This window comes from Lissotriton helveticus, chromosome 9 (genome assembly GCF_964261635.1).
Source record: "Lissotriton helveticus chromosome 9, aLisHel1.1, whole genome shotgun sequence".
Taxonomy (NCBI): Eukaryota; Metazoa; Chordata; class Amphibia; order Caudata; family Salamandridae; genus Lissotriton; species Lissotriton helveticus.
In genome coordinates, this window is record NC_136070.1 from 957,144,481 (window position 1) to 957,168,295 (window position 23,815).

General features: G+C 46.6%; 1 protein-coding gene across 1 annotated transcript in view; it reads left to right on the forward strand.

Annotated features, from left to right (window-relative positions):
• Positions 1-23,815, forward strand: part of TRAIP (TRAF interacting protein) — a 185,639-nt gene that overhangs the window by 155,394 nt on the left and 6,430 nt on the right. The window contains exons 13-14 of the mRNA XM_078661235.1: positions 8,841-8,966; positions 16,474-16,524. Coding sequence (XP_078517361.1) covers positions 8,841-8,966; positions 16,474-16,524 — 177 coding nt within the window. The remainder of the gene's footprint in view (positions 1-8,840; positions 8,967-16,473; positions 16,525-23,815) is intronic.

Here is a 23,815-nt window from a genome sequence, read left to right on the forward strand (position 1 = left end):
ATACTTTCCAGGACAGGGCACCTCCAGGTGATTTCAGTATGCCTCTTTGATAAAGCATGGGTTCGCTTGCATATGGCTATCTCAATGCTTGGTCAGGGAAAAAGTCAGACTTTCTTTCTAATAGTTTTTGCCTAAAATGATTTTCAGTCTCTGGAGAAATTATTTTCTGTGGACACTTTTTATAGCACAGTTGTAACACAAGCATAATGTGCCTCACAAGTTGTTTACTCTGGCAGATGGCTGTTTGCTGCCTTCTTTTCAGGGAAAACCTGTTGCAGCAGTTTAGGTGAGGACCTCATATCGCTCCATGATCACTGAATTTGAGCATCAGGTTCCTAAGAATGTTAATTATGAATACTTTAGCCCCTTTAAGAATACAGTTCAGCTAAATTCTCACTCAATCGAAGAGCTGGACTGCCTCTACTCATTTGTTAGCCCTGTGTTGCCCTTTTTGTTTTACCACTCCTTCCTATCTTTCCACTTCCCTTTCATACGTGTTCATTCCTCTGTCCACCTCACTCCATCCTGTGTCTTCTATCTAAACCTCTCCATCTGTACTGTCCACCTCCTCTTTTCACCCCCTCACTCTTATCTATACCGGACTCCCTCTTTTCCTTACCTCTTTACTGTAATTTTTTTGCACTGCTCTTCCTTTGCAATTTACTCCACTCCTCTCAGTGCCATACTCTCCCTTGTTTAATCACCCTTTCTTCGTCTTTGCTTCTGTGCTTAGCTTTCCGAAAAGGTACAGATAAGGACACACCATTTATTTGAAAGATACTTCCAGCCGCAGATTCCTTACCTTAGAATATTCCCCAAGTGTCAGACTGGATCCAAAAATTTTGAGTAATCCCTCTGCGTGCCGGTAAGTGGCGTCTTTCAGCTTCAAATGGCATTGTTAGTGTTGTCTGTGCCGGAGGGAACATGTGTCCGGTGCCTAAATAGGCGCCGCACTAAAGAGTGGACCTTAGTTCCTTCTTATCTGCGCCTTCAGTGTGGATGCAGGGGAGTTCCCTTCAGTCATTTTTGGACAGGATTTTAGCAACTTTTTAGCGACTAGTGTGCCTATTTTTCAGTGGGTCTCTAAAGAAACCTACGGGGTTCAAGTCTTGTGGAGCCTGTTATTGACAGATGTTGGTTATGGACCCCCACTTGGTGTGTCTGTGGTGCCTATAGAGAGACCACAAATTCGCAAATTGTGCATAGTGCCAGACCATGAACCCCAAGGCCCTCCGCAAGTGTGCCAGGAAGCTCCTGGCTGCTTACCGACTGACTCCTCACCTCTCCATGTCTCAATAGCAAGGAAGGTCTCGGGACGACTCATGAAGACTCACTTCGATCCTTGTCGCAATCCTGGGCTGCTTCTGGTAAGTCTCATAAAAAGAAGTCCAAAAAGTTGAAGCACACTTCGGCTTCCCCGCGTCGCACTCTTCGGACGACGTGAGGGAAAGGTGCTTCAAATCCAAGCCAAGCTCCTAGATTGTTCCTGCTCAGCTGGCATCTGACATGGGGTCCGCTTTACTGAGTTTCCCAGAGCTGGAGCGATCCTTGCCCAACTCTGTGAATTCTACAATTCCAGAACTCTCAATGCTGGGCAGCTGAACCCCCATGGTGAGCCTTTGGGCCCCGAGGGTTTAGGAGGGCCATCAACTGGGACTCCTTTGGTGGGCCTGCCCTGGATGCCAGTCAGCCCCTCTGGATCCGTTGGTGGATCTGAATCAACCTGGGCTGCAGTTTCATGACTTCCGGGGACCATTCCAGTGGCTGCGTTAATGACGCCCCCGACTCCCATCGGTGGCGCCAAGCCTATCCTGATTCCAGACTCTGATATGGTCAGATGTCGCATGACCTTGGCTCTGGCGCCGGCCAGACCCACGCAGCCTGAATCAAAGACCGCGCTTTTTCCCCTGAAGGATCTAGTGAGGAATACGAATGGAGTATATCTGAGGATCCCTATGGTTATTCCTACCGCTAGCAGAGCCCATGGCCGATAACACCTGATACGAGGATTTGGCTGCTGTCAGTGCTCTGGACACCCTAGCAGACGCTGGCCGCGTCTCTCCTCTCACAGTGACTACAGAAAAAGGGGCATCTTTTGCAGTGGTGGTCCAGAGGGCAACTCAGGTCCTGGACCTAACTGCCTATGGTTGAGGTCAAGAATAACGTCTTGACAGAGGGGCTTCAGCCTAGGATAGGCTCCTCAGAACCCTTACTACTCTTTAATGAAGCACTCACAGATGTCCTGCTCGAGGCCTGGGCCGAACCCTGCGAAGGCACTCCTGTGCACAGGGCAATCGCTCGCCGCCATCACCCCACTCCTGGGGACCCAGCCTTTCTTTCCAGGCACCTCACTCTTGAGAGCCTAGTGCTCCAGGCCTAAACCTTCAGGAAAAATCCCTGTGTGTTCCCTGCCATGCCACCGGATAGAGAATACAAGAGGTTGAATACCTTTTGGTAGGAAAATGTTCTGTTCCACCAGCCGGGTTCTGTGTCTGTGAACACTGCATGCTTATTGGCCTGTTATTCCTTCACTGTGTGAGATTCGGTTGCACAAGTGTTGCCCATGGTCCCGGAGGAGACTTGGGCCAGATTCTACCAAGCTATTGGTGATGGTAGAGATATAGAAAGGTTCACAATCCGGTTCGGATGGGCTACGACCCACTCATTGGGCAGAGCCATTGCGTCAACATTGGCATTCGACACCACGCCTGGCTGAGGGCGACAGTATTTTCATGGTATGTCCAGGCATCGCTTATGGACATGCCCTTCAATGGGACATGCCTTAATGACAACAAAGTAGATTCGGTTCTGGAATGATTAAAATACAGTAGGGACACTTCAATGTTGTTGGAGCTCACCACGTCCCTGCGACATTTGCAATCCGCCTTCCATGGCTACATCAGGGGCTATCAGCCATGTCCATGTCCCTCCAGCCACCATCATGGCCAGCAGGCACGACAGTCTTGTCGTGGCCACGGTTCCCACAAAACCTGTGGTAGCCAGAGGTCAACCCAATCAGTTCTCCCCCCCACCTCCCCACCTCCCCCCCCCCCCCCACCTCCCCACCCCCCCCCCCCTCCTCCCCGGCAACTGCAACTTGAAGCCTCCTTAGATTGAACCCTCTTCCCACCACAGGCTCGGGAGGTGGTAGGATTCGGTACCACCTGCATCTGTGATGGGGGGGAAGAACTTCAGACAAGTGGGTACTTCACATCGTCTAGCAGGGCTATGCACTCCCATTCCAACAGCACCTCCCACCCTTGATACCTGCCTCTGGTCGGCTGACGGTTGATCTGCTCTTGCGACATGAAGTACTGGCTCTTCTGGCCAAACGAGGCACCAAGAGGATACCAGCATCAGAAGTAGGTCATGGTTGCTATTCCCATTGCTTTCTGGTGCTGAAGAAGGATGGAAGCCTATGTTCCTATATTAGACCTACGCCCTATCAACTACTTTGTGAATGGGGAGAAATTCAAGATGCTCATATTGGCTCAGGTCTTATGTGCCCTCGACCCTGGAGACTGGATTGTAGCTTTGGACTTGCAGGACCCTTACTTCCATATCCCAGTCCTGCCTGCCCAAAGACGGTGCCTGCAGTTCATGGTGGGCCACAAGCACTATCAATTTGCCCTGCTCCTCTTTGGCCCTACCAGAGCCCCTTGGGTGGTCATCAACGTAATTGCAGCACATCTATGGAGGTTAGACGTCTTAGTCTTCCCCCTACCTTGACTGCTGGCTTTGAAAAGTAGGATCGCCCCAAGCAGTTGTCTCCCACTTCCAGACTACGACAAACCTCTTGCATTCGCTGATGTTCACTATAAATGTGCTGAAATCACACGTGACTCCCTCTCAGATGCTCCCTTTCATCTGACCTGTTCTGGATACAGTTCATTTCCGGTCAGCAAGGTATTGGGGCTATGATTCCGATGTTTCTCTGGGATTGATGACGATGAGACTGACTCGGAGGCTACTGGGCTCATCGCCTCCTGCATCCTGTACGAAAGTGCCCTCTTTCTGCATGATTGCCCCCACATGTTGCTGAACTGCTGATGTACTTTGACTGAGTGTGCCCTGGGCTCCTGCTAATCAGGTATCCAGGGCCTATGTTCTTTCCCTAAAACTGCATTGGCGCCTAAACCCAATTGGCACACACTGGCCACAGGTCAGTCCCTGGTAAATGGTACCACAAGTACCCAGCGCCCTGTGACCAGGGAAGGCCTCTAAGGCCTGCAGCACCAGTTGTGCCACCCTTGGAGGCCTTGTACCTTTACACTTGCACATTGCCTTTGCAGGCTGCATGTTTTGGTGCAGAACAAAGTGAAGAGTTGACATGGCACACACCCCTGTGTGCCATGCCTACAACCAACTGCCCTGGGATATATCAGCCACCCCTCTACCTCCGTGCACTATACCAGTGGTGAAGGTGCACGTGCATGAGCCCTGTACCCCTACAGTGTCTAAGCCAATTTGTAGACCTTGTAAGTGCAGTACTGCCATTAATAATATATGGTGCTGGGAGTTTGTCAAACAAACTCCACAGTACCATAATGGTATTACTGAAAACTGAGAAGTTTGGTATCCAACTTCTCAGCACATTAAACCCACACTGATGCCAGTGTGGGATTTAATGAAAAATGCACACAGTGGACATCTTAGAGATGCCCCCTGAAAAATGCATAACACTAGTGTCTGGACTGAGTGGCTGCTCCCCAGCTGCCACTACCAGACATGTTTCTGGACCCCTGGGTCGAGAGCCTGCCATTCTCAGTGGCCTGAAACAATGCACATCCTGGGACGAGGTGCCAAGCCTCCTCCCCCAGGATGGGCATACTCTGCGAAGGGGAAGCTTCAAAGGCTTGTCGGGGTCCAGCTTCCCCAGGCCTTTGCTGCTCCCAGCAACTGGTCCCCACAGGTTCTGACCCACTACTTCGGGCGGGAGAACTGGCGGGAAAACCAAGTGAGGAAGGGGATTGTGCCCACCTTTGCCAACCCCACCCCTCAGGCAGGAGAGGCATGGTGAAACACAACTCAGTCCCCGCCATCTTGCAGATGGGGGGACCCAGCCAACCAGAGGGAGGCAGATGCACCCCTCCCACTGAAGGGTGGCTTAAAGGGGGTGTACCTACCCGAAGGAAGGGACTATTGGTCCCAACCTTTTACTTACCTTTACCACCCCTAAATTTAGTATTATGGGGCACCCTTGACCTGTGCCTCCTCAGACAATAAACCTGAAGAAGGAAAGGAGGAGGACCCAACAGCTGTGCTGAAGCTAACAAGAGGACACCCACTGACTTGGCCACAGCCCTACTGGCCTGTCACCACCTCTAACCTGCAGAAGCAAAACTCTGTGTGTCCTGCAGCCAGCAACCTCAAGAACCCCGAGGACCTGCCCTCCAAATTAAAGACTTTGTCTCCTGTGAACACCAGATTTGTTCACCAAACAGACTCCAGCGCCGGCAAAATCTGTGAGTCCGCACTACTCTGCACTCGACGCCCCCTGCCCGAGTTCGAGTGGCCCAGCACCACGAGGAGGTCTCCCCGGCAATCCGGACCAGAGATCCAGTGATCCCTGACCTTCCCAAAGCCTCCATCCGACACCTGCAGCCTAAATCCGGATGGTCCCCCAGCCCCAACCAGGACCTGGGAAGAAGATCCAACTCTAAAAGAGAGCCCCTGCACCAGACACCCCACGGCCTCAGGTGGCCCAACCGACGGTGTCTAACCAACCCCCAGCATCCCAACTTACTTCTCCAAGTGGTGGTTGCGCCCAGAAGACCTTCGTCCCTGAGCCTGCAGTGTGCTTGCAAACCGGAGACTCACCTTTGAAAGATACAGGGCGCCCAACGCCAAAACAGCTCTCTGCACCTGGCCACCCCAGTGCCGCTGAGGGTGCACCGTTTGTGCTGGCTTGAACCCCCATTTGCCCCGAGCTTAAGTCCAAGAGCTTTGCTCCCACAACCCTGTGGCCTGCTCGTAAGCAGCCACCAACCGGAGGCCCCCTATCACAAATTGGAGAACATTGAGCCTCTGCACTCTGCACCCGGCCGCCCTAGTGCCGCTGAGGGTGTAGCAAGAGTGAATCCTTGACTCTGAGGGACCCCTGAGTCTACCCCCAGAAACCCAACTCCCACAACCGAATGCTTACCTGTGAACCAATAACTCTCCGTAGCAGGACCGGGGACGCTAAGGGGGGACACACTCTGCATTGCATTGCTCTGGGCTCTTGGGGGCCTACCACATTCAGGCATTGTAACATGATGGCCATCTTGTGAGAGTGGAGAGGGTCCCCTGCGAGCAGGGAGCACCTGATCTGATCTCTTGGGTCCATGCCTGCCCTGGTTGAAGCGTTGCAACCGCACTGCGGGGAGGTGTCATGTAGTGTGGTGGGGCTACAATGAGCAGGGAAAGCATCCGAAGAGGCAATCCACCAACACCATTACCCTTTATGCCACTCCCTGTCAGCCATCACAACGGCTAATCAGACCGAGGGGAGCAGTCTTCTTATTTGGTGGCCTTACGGCGCTACACCTGGCTGAGGACAACTGACTTTTCAGAGGATGTCCAAGCTTCTTATATAGGCATGCCTTTTGCTGGCTCCTGACTCTTCGGAGACAAGATGGACTCAGTGCTAGAGCACTTTAGGGACTGTAGAGCTACAGCTAGGTCCATGGGCCTTTCCATGGCCCTTGTCAACCCGAGTTCACCTTTTGTGGCCACAGAAGGGGGTTTCTGCTGCGTCTCTATCTGCCCAGCCACCACGGCATGCAAGATTGCCAGCCCCTGCGTTCGTGAGGACGTGGCACCCACAGACCCTGTGGGACCGGCAGGCAGAGGTTGGCCCAGTCCATCACCCCCCAGACAACTGCAGCCTTGGAGACTCTTTAGTTTGCCCTCCGACCATCATGGACAATGAGTGGGCGGCAGGATATGCCCAACCTGCACCACCAGAGATTAATAACCTCAGGCTGCTGGGTTCTTCAGTTTGTTCGAAGCGGCTACTCCACCCCCCTTATGACCACCCCTCCTCCCATGCCACCCACTTACGACATGCTGCCAGAAGACCATCTCTCCCCCACCGGGGGCATTCTCTTGGCCAAGGGAGACACACAGAGAGTGCCAGCTTCAGCAGTAAGTCATGGTCCCTATTGCTGCTACTTTCTGGTGCCCTGGAAGGACTGAGGTTTTCGCCCTATCCTAGTCCTACGCCCTCTTAATTTCTTCCTGAAAAAGAAGAAATTCAAACTGCTCACGCTGGCACAAGTCCTGTCTGCCCTGGACTCTGGAGACTGGATAGTAGCGTTGGATTGCAGGCATTACCCACAAACGTTACCTACGGTTCACGGTAGAGAACAACCACTATCCGTTCACCATGCTCCCCTTTGGCCTTCCGGGCGCCCCTCAGGTGTTCACCAAGGTGATTGCAGCGGTTGCAGAACATCTGCAGGTATCAGGGGTGCCAGTATTCCCCAATCTCGACAACTAGCTGAAGTCACACCTGGCCCCTTGTCAGACACTCCCTTTCATTGAGCGTCCCCTGGACACAGTGCAGTTTCGGGTTGATCTTCCGAAACGTCGAGTTCAGGATATTTGGGGTATGATACTGATGTTTTCGCATCTATCCTGGAATTTGGTGAGACGGACTCGGAGGCTGCTGGGCCTCATGGCTTTCTGCATCCTGCTAGTGACACATGCCTGCTGGCATAGGTGGGACCTGAAGGTTCAGTTGACGCAGCATCAGGGGAATCTCTCCAACATTGTCCAGAGCTCGTAGGACACTGCAAAAGATCTGCAGTGGTAGTTGATGAACAGCAATTGGGTCAGTGGCAGACTCCTCTCCTTTCTCCAACCAGATCTGACTGTTGTGACAGAATTATCACTCCTGGGCTTGGGCAGCAATCTGGGAGAGGTAGAGATCAGAGGCATCCAGACTCCACATCAACCTGCTTGTGCTCCGAGAGATGAGACTTGCATTGAAAGCCTTTCTACCCTCCATCAAGGAAAGGCTAGTGCAAGTGGTAACGGACAACACCACTGCCATCTGGTTCTGCAACAAACAGGACGGGTGGGGTCTTGGACCCTTTGTCAAGAGACACTATGTCTCTGTACATGGCTAAAAACTCGGGGCATTTCTCTGGTGGTTCACCACCTGGCGGGCTCTGAACGTGAACAGATTTCTAGGGACAGTGCTCTGCTCCCTTTCAGGGCCCTACTTTTCCATACCAGCGGAACACTTTGTGGCGCGTGCTCCTGGCATGGGAAGTGGCGAAAAGAAACTGATGTCAGCATGCGGGGGCCGTGTCACCTCCGGGGCTTCGATTATGCCATGTGGAGCTGATCGACACCACCTATCGGCATGCAGGGGAACTGCTCACAAAATATTTTCAGATCCTGTCTGACACCTGGGGATAATTCTAAGGTAAGGAAGCTGCAACTAGATAGTCTCTATCAGATTAGTCGTTAACGAAGGCTATAATAGTAATGTAATAAATGCATTGCCAAAGTGGAAGGCTTGTAAAAAAAAGTCACTAAAGCATCTGCATCAGTGAAAGATTTATAAATTAATATTTTTTTATTGCAGGCATAAGGAGCCCACATTTAGCGGACAGCACAGTTTCTTTTTTCAATTTTATTTGTGTGACATGCTTAAAATACATTCAAAAAGTGACGCACATTGCCATGTCATTGCGCTTGCTAAGAAAATTTTCGTTTTCCTTCTCCAACGGAAATCTGGAAGGAAAAAGCAAGTACTTAAAAGCACCATTCTGTTTGGAAACAAGTTAAAGAATTGAGCCTGTGAAGAGGAGCACCTATAATAAATGTTTTTCATTTATTCTAAACAGCATCGAGAAGAGGAGCGCCAAGAAGCTAATGATGACGAGGTTCATCTACCTGCCTTCATCAAGAACTCTCTTTTAAAGGGCAAGCCTCACGGTAGCCTGTTAAATCCTCATCAGAATAAAGGCGCTGTAAGTACAGTCTAACAACTTAGTTCAAAGAAAAATGATAACAAGTGCATACTATAAACCTATTGCCTTATGTCCCCACAATAAACGTTTATTTGAACTTTTTTTTCTTCCATAATTTAGATTTTTCCATAAAAGGCAGGTTCTCTCGTAGGGTATTTCCATGTATAGCCATAAACACTTAAATAGTCCCACCATGTGCGGGGACCCCAGAGCACTTCTTTAGATATATCTTCTTACGTGGATATTCTTTGGCCTTTCTTCAGGAAGGCCTGCAAAGACACTTAAGAGATAGAAAGACAATAATGCAGCCTAAATACATAGTCTACACTGGCCGCATCTTCATCAAGAAGTGAAAACAGGTAGCCAGTATTCTAAATTGGTGTTGTTTTTGTAGTATTAAACACACAGGAAATCTCCTTCACTTCAGTTCTTTTTTCCGGCTCCTGCTTTCAGGACCCTGGACCATTGAGCTCTACCAATTTGGTGTATCTCTTTAAAATTCACCTCTGAAATTAGCAAATAACTACTTCACTTGCTATCTTTGGTCTTCGCCGACCTTGCCCTTGCCTCCGTCCCCCGCATCCACAGAGCCACCACCAGCGGTAGATCCTTCTCCCACTTCGCTGCCAAGACATGGAACACCCTCCCCCTAGGGCAGACGCAGGACCTACTGACCTTCAGAAGACGCCTCAAGACCTGGCTGTTCGAGCAGTAGGGATACCCCCCCAGCGCCTTGAAACCCCACAGGTATATAGCACGCTTTATAAATGCTATGATTGATTGATTCGTGTTTCTGTTTCTTTCTGACAGAAACTCTGCAGTTTTTCACTCAAAAATGCCATCTCTTTTTGATAGGGGCCCAGACTGTGGTAGGAAGAAGGCCAAGACTGATCCTCAACAAGTGTGCACAATTTGTCTTCCTGCTTCTCATGTTCCTGAGGCTTGTTCCATCTGTAAAACCTTTTCTAAGCGTACTCTGCATGACAGAGAGAAAATCCGGCATCAGGGAACAGAAGAGAGAAGAAAACAGCTGGCCAAGTCTCCAGGTGGTACTTCACAGCGAGGAGAGGATTATTCCTCTACCAGGGGTCTGTCTTCAGCCTCTGGGGGCTCCCCAGCAGAAGAGCTGAAAAACCGTGCTGGTCCCGGTCGATGTCGAGAACGATGACTTTGAGAGGGGTACAGCACCGACCTGTTCGCCGTCGACCCAGAGCTCTGGGTCCCAACGACGTCGACGGTCCACGTCAAGAAAATGATCGACGTCTATTTCAAAGCCAATGACGATACCACCTCTGTCGGCATCAAGAAGTCCACTGCCGACGGTGACACCTCGTAGGTCGCCGTCGAGAACCTTTTCTTACCAGCAAAGTCCCTCAACGTCGAGGCGGCACCGGCAATCGACGTCAAGTCATCATCGTCGATCACTAACACACATCCATCGTTGGTCGACCCCGAGAGGTTGGCGTTTGACGTCGAAGCGAGATCTTCCTAGGTGACGTCGAAGGTCTTCATAGACAATTAGATAAACATTGAGAGGGAGTCCTAGAACCTCCTCAGGAACTTTGTCACCATCTTCAAGACTTCAGGAGGCGCTTTAAAAGAGAAGATGTGTTTGCACGTCAGATTCAGATTATTCCCAAACCTAGGCTTGTTTCTTCTCCAGTGCCTCATCAGCAGTCTCCACCACCTCTTTTAAATGTGGAACCAAGATCTCCTCATCCACCACTTCCTCCACCATCCTCTTCGCCACGAAGACCGAGGTCTAGATCCCAATCAAGACATCGTTCTTGTAGTCCTATATCATCTACTTATTCACGTCATCGCCATCATAGACGGAGGTCTCATTCCAGACATACCAAATACACTTCCTCCTCAAGCCCTGGCAGATATTCGCCTAAACTGACTGATTCGCCACCCCTACGGATCTCACCAGTTGACATTTCAACATTTTAAGAGGTTTTAGCGAGGGGCGCTTTCAAGTTGAACACTCCAGTCTCCACTCCTATACCTACAACTTCCGTCATATTTGAGACTCTACAACAAATACAGGTGTCACACCCTGTGCTTCCTCTGGTCCCAGGACTGTGAGAACCAGCAATGGAGATTTTCTTGACACCCTCTACTGTTAAGTCAGCTCCTTCCAGGCTGCAAAAAAAATTCCGGCCTCTAGAAAAGGATCCTGCTTTCCTTAGGGTGGACCCAACTCCAGATTTTGTTATTGTGGTGGTTGCGAAGAAGCAACATGCCACGGCTCCAACTTTGACAGTACCACCAGATAAAGAAAGCCGCAAAATGGATTTGGTGGGGAGGAAAGTTTGCAATACAGCATCGACTGTCATGAAAGCTGCTAGTGCCACAGCCTTGTTAGCGAGATATGACAGGGCACTGTGGGAATCGCTCCAGCAGTTTGCGGACAACCTCCCTAGAGACAAGAGAGGATTTTAATGAAATACTGGCAGAGAGTTTGATGGTCTCTAATCATATTAGAAGTGCAGCAGCAGCAGACACGTCCCTTCTTGCTGCGCATTACTATTGCCATGGCGTGGTGTTACGGCTGCGTTCATGGCTACACCTTAAGTCACTCAAGCCTGAATCGCAACAACACATTCTGAATCTCCCGTTTTTAGGTATGACTCTTTTCAGCACTCAGGCAGACGAGGAGATGGCCATGATGAAACCCGAAATGGAGACGCTAAAAGCGGTAGGTCTGGAAAGGCCTAAGGAGCAGCACAAATATTTCCGTCCTTTTCAACGACGCTGCACTACACAGAGGGTTCAAACCCCTCGATGTAATCAAGGCCGCCAGACCGATACACAACCACAGTACCAACGTTCCTACCAGCGGTATCAGAAAAAACAAACAAGCAGAATATCAGGCCAGCAGCCTATTCTAGGAGGCAACATGCCAGCTAGTGCAAAACCTGAAATACTGTCTTCCCCCTCTTCCGTTACCCGCTCCGGTAGGGGGAAGCATCACACATTACCTGACAGAGTGGTGAAAAATAACCCAAGACAAGTGGGTGCTAAGTATTGTTCTCAATGGATACTTTCTCAGGTTCATCAACCCTCCACCGTCAATACCTCAGAGACAATCCAGGTTCTAATTGCACCAATTACAACTAGAAGCGGATATTCTCTTACAGAAACAAGTTCAGAACCATTCTCGACCTAAGGACGGTCAACAAGTGGATTCGGAGAGAGAGATTCCGAATGATAGCATTACACCAAATCTACCATCCGTTACATTGAGTAGATTGGTTATGCGCAATCAAAATTCAAGATGCATAGTTCCATATTCCAATCCTAGAGAAGCATTGCAAATTCTTGAGGTTCACAGTGGGGAACAACCAATACTGTGTGCTCCCATTCGGCATTAAGTCAGCACCCAGGACTTTTTCCAAAAGCATGGCGATGGTGGCCGCACATCTGAGGAAGCTCAAAGTGTTCATCTGCCCCTATCTAAACGATTGTCTGATCAAGGCATCCACGGCTCAGGAAGCGCAGCTGCGTTTCAATTAGACTTCCGATCTTCTCCTTCGGTTGGGTCTTCATGTCAATCAGGCAAAATCCCCTTCGGTTCCTGTGCTGTGCCTGCAATATCTGGGAGCGTTTATCGATACTCGCACAGCAAACGTGTCCCCTTCGGTGGAGAGCCGCTTATGGATCCTTCGCAAGTGTCAGGCTCTCATGGCACTGTCTCACCCAACTGTGAGAAAGGTATCCTCGCTCCTGGGTACGATGACGTCCTGTATATTCCTCACATTGAATGCATGTTTCCACATGAGACCTCTGCAAAAACAACAGTTGATGGACAGAATGCAGAAAAATGTCATACATTCACCCCAGTACAGAGATCTGGGCCTAAATCCATCGTTTTTTTGCTCACCACCACAATCCCAATCCAGACATGGCCATATGCAAATCACCATTGACCTTGTGCCTCATGGGAACAGTCCAGCCCGAACTGCCAAGCCATGTCTTCCTTGGACCGGAATCAAGCATCCTAGGACCGGTTTCTGGCAATCAGCCGTCTTCAGCCAGGATAGCTTGACTCCAGTGGTGTGGAAAGCACGGGACTCACGTCTGAGCATACCCGTCCCACTCGGGGTGACAAATCCAAAAACAACAGTGGATGGACAGAATGCAGAACAATGTCATACATTCACCCCAGTACAGAGATCTGGGCCTAAATCCATAGTTTCTTTGCTCACCACACCACCCCAATTCAGACATGGCCATATGAGACCTCTACAGGAATGCCTGGAAGACCTATGGGATCAGCGAACAGGAGACGATGAAGACGGTATTCAATTGTCTCAACACGCCCTTTTGTGCTTCGAATGGTGGTGCTATCCCACCAATCTCCTACGAGGGATCCCGTTTCACAAGGAGATGCCTGTTCAGACCATAGTCACCGATGCCTCTCTCCTGGGATGGGTTGCCTATACAGGTCAACTTCAAATGCAGTGCAAATGGTCACACAAGAAATCTACTTACAACATCAATCTGCATGGCACTGAAAGCTTTTCATGCCTCACTCCGCTCCAACTCCCTGCTTGTACAGACGGATAATACAACAACAATGTACTACCTCAACAAGCAGGGAGGCTCGAGGTCCAGGCTTTGTCTCGGGAAGCCCAGACGATCTGGAAGTTGCTTCTGGCCAGAAACTTGACCATAACAACAACTCATCTCCCAGGTGTTCAAAATGTGCAGGCCGACTCTCTAAACAGACTCCACCAGGAAAACCACGAGTGGGTCTTAAACAACGACATGGTCCATGATATCTTTGGAATATGGGGTACTCCACAGGTCGACTTGTTCGCCACTGCAGAAAACAGCAAATGCCAAAACTTTGTGTCGAGGTTCTACTAACTAGGAACGTTGAGGAATGCCCTATGGATCAACTGGTCTGGCAGATTTCTCTACGCTTTCCTCCAGTTCCGCTAATACCAGTAGTCCTCTTCAAGCTGGCACAGTCGCGGACCACAATGATTCTCATAGCCCAGAGTGGCCTTGTCAATGGTGGTACACGGACCTCCTTCACCGGTCTATCTGTCCACATTTCAGGCTTCCTTGCCGATCAGATCTACTAAAGAAGTTCAGAGGCCAGATAGTGCACCCCAACCTCCCCTCTTTGAGTTTGGCAGCATGGCTCCTGACATAGTACAATATGGACACTTGAACTTACCCCATAGCTGAATGGACATCCTCAGAGAAGCTAAGCGCCCATCCACATGATCCACTTATGCTCATAAATGAGAAAGATTCTGTGTTTGGTGATCATCTAAGAATGAAGATCCTACCTCTTGCCAGGAAGATGTCATCCTGCCATATTTGCTTCATCTGGCACAATCTGGCCTTCAATTTTCTTCCTTTGAGGTTCACTTGGCAGCCCTTACTTTCTACCCAAATAAACCTTTATTAGCAGCATCAGCATAATGAAAGACTGAGCGAAAACATAACTTACTCCCTTGTGCCATGCAGTTTGAATGCAGCTCTTTGATGGCAGTTCATAGCTCACTGTGCTAGTTTACGATTGTAGCTTATGAACTGCACAGTAACAACAGAAGCTATGTGACAAAAGCCATAACCCACTGAGCTATGCACATAAAATATTATTTTTTAAAGGCATGGTACATGTTTTTGCAGCAGGCATATTAAACCTCTGCTCTTCCTTAGAGGAGTCAAAGCTGCCAATAAACAAAGCTCCATTCTCTCTCTCCAGCAGGTACATTAATCACCGGAGTTATCTTGATGCTTTTGTTGCTGCTTTGACAACTGCTGATTATACAAGGAACTTTGCAGTGCTTTTAAAACTCCTGACAGGGGACCCCCTGGAAATGTGTCACGGACCCCTCAGGGGCCAGGGACCCCAGTTTGGGAACCACCTTAGCTAGTAAGCCCAATGCTTACTAGACTAGAAGGAAAGCAGCTACTGCGCTCTTGTTTTGTAATATTCCAATTGCAGAGATTTGCAAGACTGCTACCTGGAAATCAGTTCATACTTTCACTATACACGACAGCCTGGATTCAGATGGCAAGGCAGATGCTCAAGAAGGGCAGGCTTCCCTCCGGAACCTGTTTGCTTAAATCTACATATCTCTTTCTCTTCCGCGTTTTATAGGGATGGTCTTGATAATCTATTCAAGTGCCTATGATTGTACATGGAAATCCCCTACAAGAGAAGGAACGGTTTCTTACCTGTAACGCCTGCTCTCTCGTAGGGGTATTTCCATAATAAGTCCTAAGCAACCCTCCCTCCTCCCCGGTGGAATAGACAGAGGGATGCATAACCCAGAGCAGGCATTCTCTTCTCATTGCCCTCAAAAGAACTGAAGTAAATGCCATTAGCTGGGCATGATGGGATACTGGTGGTCTCTGAGATCCTAAAGGCACAGCTTCTATTTTCAAAGAAATATAATGACAGCCTATGGGGCTAATCTGTCCTTTCCTTTCAACTCTGTTGTGAAAAAAGGGGTTTTGTGAAGGAAATTATTCTGTGTGTTAAATACTACAAAAACTACACAAATTTAGAATACTGGCTATCTTTTTTTCAATTCTTGATGAAGATGCGGCCAGTGTAGCCTATGTATTTAGGCTGCATTATTGTCTTTCTATCTCTTAATCCGTTGACCGCGGCGGATTTCGCCCAGCAGTGCGGGCATTTTAATCAGTGGGCGGGATTTTGACTGCCCCCGGCCGTCCCCTGCATACACCCACTGTCACGTGGAACGGCCCGGGGCTGTCCTCAGCATGGAACGGGATAAGTGTCTTTGCAGGCCTTCCTTAAAAAAAGGCGAAAAAATATCCACTTAAGAAGATATATCTAAAGAAGTGCTCTGGGGTACCTGCACGTGGGCGGGACTATTCAAGTGCGTATGACTTATCATGGAAATACCCCTACAAGAGAACTGGAGTTACAGGTAAGAAACTGTTCATTTTCAGTCGGAAATCAGCCTACTGTTCAATCATTTTTTCCGTGCTTTGTTATGAATTCAACAATGGACAACCATACACATACTCTTGTGCCCTTGACCTTTTCATATCATACTTCTTCAATGGCAAAATGTAGTTGCACAGTTGAAAGGGAGATCAAATCATTAAAATGAACTCTTCTGACAAGGAAATTTAAGTGAAATAAAGACTCCTGGGCTTTCAATGAAAAAACACTGTACCAAAGTTTAACATTATCACTCTAAATTCCCTTGGAGATTTTCATTGTCTTAGACATTGCGAAACAGTCTTGATTTCTAATGGTATGACGTGGTGGTGCTAAATATGCCTGCCCAGAATAGAGTGCCGCCTCCACAGTTTTTCAATCCTAAGGAGATCTCACTGTGAAAATTCTCAGTATTTAATACCTATGCAATACTCCCCTCTCCGTGCCAGTCTACATGCTTACCCTTTGCCATCTTTTATTTTGTAACAGAACTACATACACATTAATTGTTTTCTGGGCTTTCAGTCTTTCTACCAAACGACCTTTAAATTCCCTTTCTTTCAGATTAGGACAGGTTACGATGGCATGGGAGGACGAACAAAGTTCATACAACCTGTATCCTTTGGCATTAATTGTGTCTTTCAGAAATCTGGAACTATGGGGAGTTTCCATTGTACAGCCTGTGAACCCTGCAAGTCTTTGCTCACATACCACTTTAGTTGCATCATATAAACAGATATTGTTCTTGGTGGTCTTGGTTAATTCAACCTAATCTAGTTTTGGAGGTTGGGACTAGCGGACATTGATGCAGTTGGTAAGTGTGGAAGTGGACTGTGATCTTGCACATCTCAACCATTACCCCGGAGTGCTTTATTTTCTGTGAATAGGGATCCTTCCTTTGGTTATTAGCTTGGAATAATTATGTACTGCCTGGCCAGATGGATCTGTTCGAATCGATCAACCCACGTTCACTGGTCTATTTTCTACTGAACCTGAAAGCGGCTCTGTAACTCCATGGTACCAGTCCCCTCTGTTTGACCAAACCTTGTAACATTTTTTTTAACTTTATTTTACTTTCTAAAAACTATTCAGTTCATTTGTAATGTACATGCCAAATTGGATGCACACCCAAAAATAATTGCGTACAGTGAATCTAAATATAAACCACTTGCTTAGTCTGTGGTTATCCTGAACATCTGGCAGTGATGTAGCCCTCCTTGTCATTTGGTGGACACCTTTGAACTAGAAGGTATTGGGACAAAGGCAGACCTATAAGGGGCCCCATTCCTTTTCTGGGAGAGTTATCACAGCTGAGGACAAATTAATGCTAAATGTTTGTAGGCATATTACAATAATCTTATGTTTATAGGCAGACCCTCTGCCACCTTTTTTCTTGACTGTTTATAAAGTTTCCATTACAGGCGCGTGATAGGAAACAATGGGGTCCTGCAGCTGAGTAACCAGTGAAGGTCTAGTAGTTAGCGGTGGAACGTGAGTTTTTGGCAAGTTTCTGATTACTCCGATAACCCCGTCCATTTTAAGGAAGCACATCAGTGGGAGCTTTCACCAGGGGCTCTGGGAGTATTGGGGTGATCCACAGATTGCACCCTGGTAAGGAAGAACTCCAGGGTGCAGGCATTGGCTGTGCATTAAGACAATGTAATAACTAAATTGCTAGAAAAGTGATCAGAATTGTTCTCTTTTTGTGGGCTTTCAAAGGAATGACTGATGTAAATTGATAAACTTATCCCACACCAAAATAAAGATTTAAAGGAGGAACATAAAACATTGTTTCTTGTGTTTGTGAAATCATCAGCATTTGAACGTTCAGCAGTATAGTATTGTAGAATAAATACATTACAAATTGGATTCAAAAGTCACATAACTTGTAGATATAACTTAAAACATTACTCAAAAGGTAACCGAGTAAGATTTGGCCTTAATCGCAGCACTGTGTAATGGAAGAAGGTAAGTGATTAAGAAGCTCTTTTGAGATTGTTTTAAATGGGATAAACACTAAATTGAGTACGCTGTTTTTACCTGTGTTAAATGACTTTAACTTAATTTGATTTGTTTTGATATGATTAAAATGTATGATCTATTTTGAAGGTGAACTTACAGATGAGTGCTAAAGACAATACATATTTTGAATTGAGGCTTTTCAACAATCATCCTCAAGATGATGGAATTCTTTAAGGAGTCTACTTCTCTTGCTGATTAAATGCTGAAGGATGACTAGACAAATAACCATTAACTTTACTGCCACTATCTAATGGCGCAGGCACCTCTGGCTTTTCAGTAGTAGTAGTGCATCTGTGAGTCCACCCTCAAGATACACAGAAGATTTACAGAGAAGAGAACATCTCTCTATTTTATCCCAGACTTGCTATACAGCTCTATCTTTAAGGAGCTTCTCTTGAACCTAGGCAGTCTGGTTTCATATCTGGTTCTGCTCAATGGTTGTGATATTAATATGTATACCCCAGATACCCCTAAAACAGTTATTTTGATGCAGAAAATGGTACCTGGGAGCTCAATCGTGAGGCTGCGATGCGCATAAGCTCTCTGTCTTTCACTGGTCACCGGATTACTGCAATCTCTCCTTGCCTCCGCGTTCAGCAGGAATCAGACCAAGTTAAGAGCCGCTGGAGCCATTGCATGCAGCCAAGTGTATTTTGGATGGCTGAAGATTTGTGGAAGGACCGAACCTCTGGACCGGACTAGAGCAGCAGGGCATATCCCTGGTGGCTCAGCATCGGGGGGGGTCTCTGAACGCCAGGTCGAGACAAACTCAGCTGAAGATGCATAGTGGATCAAGAGTGATGTCTCCATCAGGATGTGATGCAATGTCTCTTTCAGAAGTGGGAAGAGCCTTAGTTAGATCTGTTCCGCACCACAGAGAACGCGAAATGTCCGCAGTTCTGCGTGCTAGAGTTTCCAAGGCGACTCTTGCTCAGAGTAATTTTCCGCCTTGAGTGGAGCTCAGGCCACCTGTACGCCTTTCCGCTCATACCAGTTCTTCCCAGAGTTCTCAATAAGAGCAGGAACGACCAGGCACAAGTCATTCTTGTGACTCTGGACTGGGCTCGGAGAGTTTGGTATCTCGAGCTGTCAAGCATGGCAATCGGTCCTCTGATAAGGCTCCCCTTTCGGGAGGATCTTCTGTCGCTGAAGCAGGAGGGGGGGGGGGGGGGTTCTCCGCCTCAACCTGTCATCGCCCCGCCTTTATGTGTAGACATTGAGCGGCGATGTTATGTTGGCAGCCAGGTGTCGCTCCATCAAAACTGTAGATGCCTGCCATTTGGGCAAGTTTGAGGAATGGTGTGCTGAAAAACAGGCTGTTCCCATTTCTGCCCCTTCTCTCAGGTCCTTCTCTTTATCCTTCCCTTGCCCATCAGGGCTCTGTTCTGGGCACCTTAAAGGGCTAAAGTTTAGCTAGATCAACCTTTCCGCGGTTGCCTGACCGCACCCCTCTTCAAATCCCCATTGTACATAGGTTCTCGAAAGGTTTGCAACATATGTTTCCTCCTTCATCATGCCTCAGTGGGACCTTAACCTAGTCCTGGCGCTCCATTTGAGCAATTGCAAAACTGTCCTCTTGGGCTCCTTACCATCAAGACTCCTTCCTGGTGGCAAAAACATCTGCCCGGAGGATCCCTGAAAGAATGGGAACTAGTTTCGATCTGATCAACTAGGACTACGAAAAAAATCTGGAAACCCATGATTAATGCGAGAGTTGTCAATCTTGCAACAATATGCGTTTTAACTGAATTCTGAGATGAGCGGTTACCCCAACATGATATCTACCTTTAAATGTTGTCGTGTGGAGCATTGTTAATTTTTGGTTGCTGCTCTATATGGTTCTGGAACAGATTACTAGGTTTCTTATGATTCAGGTTCATCAGTACAAATAAGAATTTACGTCCTGAAGATGGTCTTATAGATGGTTTCACTGCAAAGACCGAAACATCGACAATCGCTCCCATTTTCTCTGTTACCATTCTTTCAGGGATTGTACATTGTAATGTCAATAATGTTCTTCCTGTTATCAATTATGTGAAATGGGCTATGGCAAAAGTGTTTCATGATAGATCTTTACGAAGAAGAACTCACTTTAGTCGCTTTTGCTTGTATGTGATTGGTATTTGTACCCTTTTTTGTACATCAATTTTTTATATAAATTTGATCTCTATTAAGTATCCACCCGTGTATTATCACTTATTATTGTTGAGCTTTGTCTAGCTTTGCGTTTGATTCGCTGTACAATTGAATAATTCACTTTAACATTCGAGTGTAACAAGCCACTATTTAGGGCTTTTAGAAAATTCAGATGTTATACATATCATTAACTCAAATGTTAAAAAGAATCCCTTGAAGGCATCTTTACCTGATCATGTATACTACCCAAGCCCCCAAAGGTTTATTGGGTTGCCCATTTTTTGTTTCGTCCTCTTCCAGAATGAGGCGTCTTTTAGATTGCTGTTCTAATTAGTTATTGATATCGAAGAGAATCCCATGACCGAGAAGTAAAAGTTTGTTGCTTATAATCATTAGTTCTCAGTCGTGGCTATTCTGTCAGAAAACATAAACCATCCTCCCGCTGCCCCATTTTTAAAGGAACTTTGGAGTACGGACTTTGGCTGCATAAGATATCTCTTGTCTCATCCAAAACTGACTGTGCCTCACAGTCCCTGCATAGAATGACGGGAACGCTCCTTAGCTCTGGAATTCTTAAAGGTGCAGTGTCTTAATTTGGTCCTGTTTCTTCTTAGTCTGTAAGAGGCTACATTTTCCATAGTTTTGGGGCTTTTAAAAAGAGGGTAGTTAAGTAGTGTTTTAACCCAAGTGTATATTGTTTGTTTGGCTATTCATGACTACTTTAAGACCAAAAGATATAGTAGGAAATGTTGCTTCTTATAGACCTGTTTTTGTACTTAAATTGTTTTTTCCATGATGTTCTGGGCATCGTGCCCGTACATGGAGATATTCAAAATGCATACCCATGACAGAACTAGAATTACAGGCAAAAGACTGTTCCTCCTTGAGGTACTAACCTTTGCACTCTTCCAAAAACGCACTCCTCTAATGCACCTCAGTACCTCGGCAAATATCGGAGATTCCCCCACTGAGCACAAGCGAAAATGATCAACCTGCTCAGTGAAGGACCTTATGTCTTTTTCACATTACCTGGTTAACACTGGTGCGCAAGTGGAAGTTTGCAATGCTTATCTCACTGCAGTATCGAGCCTCCTGGAAACGTTACTCACTTTGGATATCTATTCTGAATTCACATGCCACACAATTCTTAGGCCCTTATCTTAGTCTTGGTATATATGTCTTGAGCTGTAAACATCATGCAGCTGAAGACCCCTTTCATGTGGAACATCTTTCCAGGTGATGATGAAGTAAGATGGGGACACAAATGAGCTTTCAGCTCTGAGCACTTCAGAACCTTTTATTGTTTCTATAAGGATGCATGTTCTGAAGAATCTGCCATTTTTCCAAAGTTATGGCCCGAGTGTCATCTGAAGAATGAGTGTATATTTTTTCCGATATTTTTCGTTTGTAAATGTTCCCATGCTTCCTTGGCTGAGGGTAAATGTCAGTCAGTCAGGAGCAATTTGATTTTTCTTTTTTTTTTATCTTGATAGAACTAGGAACATGGATCCTACGGACCAACTGGCCAAGACTTTTCAAGTCAACAGGCAAGTGGTTGTTGAGATCTCTATTGCCTGGTGGGTCAATTCCCGTCATCCTTTGCTGCACCATGCATGGAACCCAACATCCATCCGGCTTCTGCACACATGGACTAAGGAAGTGTCATGTTCTATCCATGTACGTGTCGGATGTATCCTTAGTGATATATGGGCTTCTACTGACTACAGTCTCATGGCTTCCCCCTGCAACAGTTTTGATGATATATTCCGAGCAATTTGTTTCTCCCTCAGTCATTCTCGATTGGTGTGGAATCTACCCACAAAGTTAGGAATGGGGAAAAGGATCACATAACCTTCATGACGACTCTGCTATTCGTAGCCCATAGGCTCTTTCCCATTGGAAATGCTCTCCTGCTGATACCTCTACATAATCCTAAAATCTGCAAGAAGTCTTGTGGATATCTAGAAAGCAGACACGTGTTTATCGGCAGCGTGACCAAGGGCTTTTGGCCCGAAACGCGTCACTGGTTCTGTTTTTGTTTTGTTAAATAAATACCATCTTGCTGACTCTGCTGGTCCGGTCCTTATTCTTTGCTGGCGCGGAGGCCGTGTCTGCGAGCGCAGAGCAAGCTGAGGAGGAACTTTCTTTTCATATATATATGTGTGTGTATATATATCCAGTGGCAAGACATGTCAAGACAGAGCACGGAGGCAATCTCAATGTCTTGACTTATTTTGTAATTGACAGTGTGCCAGCGAATAAAAGGGGCGGCGATAGAGAAAAGTCCCTCAGGCGATTGGAGACAAAGTACATTTTAGAATTAGATACCAAGAGTCCTAAAGGTCTTAACATCTGTGAAGACCTGGATCACTATCTATGACTATATATGCTTTGCGATGATTAGACATATGTATATACATGAAATCTTTTATAATACGTTAGAAATGGTAATCGATTTTAAGGTCATATAATGTTGGTGTTTTGTGAATGTGGTTTTTAGCATGAATTTATTATAAGTTTATGGTTTTATCTGATTTTACCAAACGCCCGTTATTTACTATGACATGACCTACCATGGATTTACATTCTTTATATACATGTATCTAAAGACATTTTTCTGACATCAGGTAATCAGTATGCATTAGTCACTTTATCCGTTTGTACAGGTTTATGATGTTTGCACAATCTCTATAATGAATTTTAGTCCTTAAGGTCTGCTTGTCCTTTCCCGTATCAGGTTCCCCGGCTGGGGAACTTATTATTCAATGATTGAATTTTGCACATAGAAGTTTTACACTTCACACTTTGCACTTTACAGGCACTGCAGCACTTTTTTTCTGTTTTTTAACCAGTGACCAACAATATATGCTTATTTTAAATACAGTTGACAGGGACTATTGCTCTTTATTATAGGCATGTTTTCGGTGACCGTTGTTCTTATTGCGACTTACAATTGCATCATGCGCAGAAACAGGCTTAGATGTTGTTGGCTATGGCACTATATTTTGATAAATTTTAGTGCACACATCTTTTAGTTTTCATAGCACACTGAATAGTTTGATGCAATTTAACGTATTTGTACTGTTATAATTTGGGTACGTACAATGTTATTCGCATATACAATGGTCAGAACATGCGAGGTTTTTGATGATGAATATCCGTTTGTAATTATAAAACTGTATTTGCACAGATAATACATATTACAAATATCCTGGCATATGTGAAAAATCACCATGCTGTATGATAGTCTGTTGATCATTTCCATTGATCTTCACATAATGGTCACATGGTACAGAACAAAGTGCTGTGATTGGTGGTTTGCAGTTTAAAAAAAAAAGTTTAGTGTGCAATGGCAAACACTTTGTATTCCGGTGAACAAGGCGACAGGGTCACCGAAACGCGTCCGGTCCATGGCACTCCCGCTGCACATGAAAGAAGTACAATAAAATTGAAGACACTGCACTTGCTACCTGAGTTTGTGTCCGTTTTTCTCTGCGAGGGTGCTGCAGTTTGTGGCACTGTTTGGAGCGTTTCTACATATATATATATATATATATATATATATATATATCTGTCTATACACCAATTCCATTTAAGTTCACTAAGCAAGAATAGTTCCTCAGAATTCTCACCCATGCTACCTCAAGCTCCTTTTCTGATACTGAGAACTGCTATGGGAAGATCAGGAGTCTGCAGGAAGAAGTCTCTGTTAGAAGAGGAGATTTGCTAATAGTTTTCTTGTAAATAC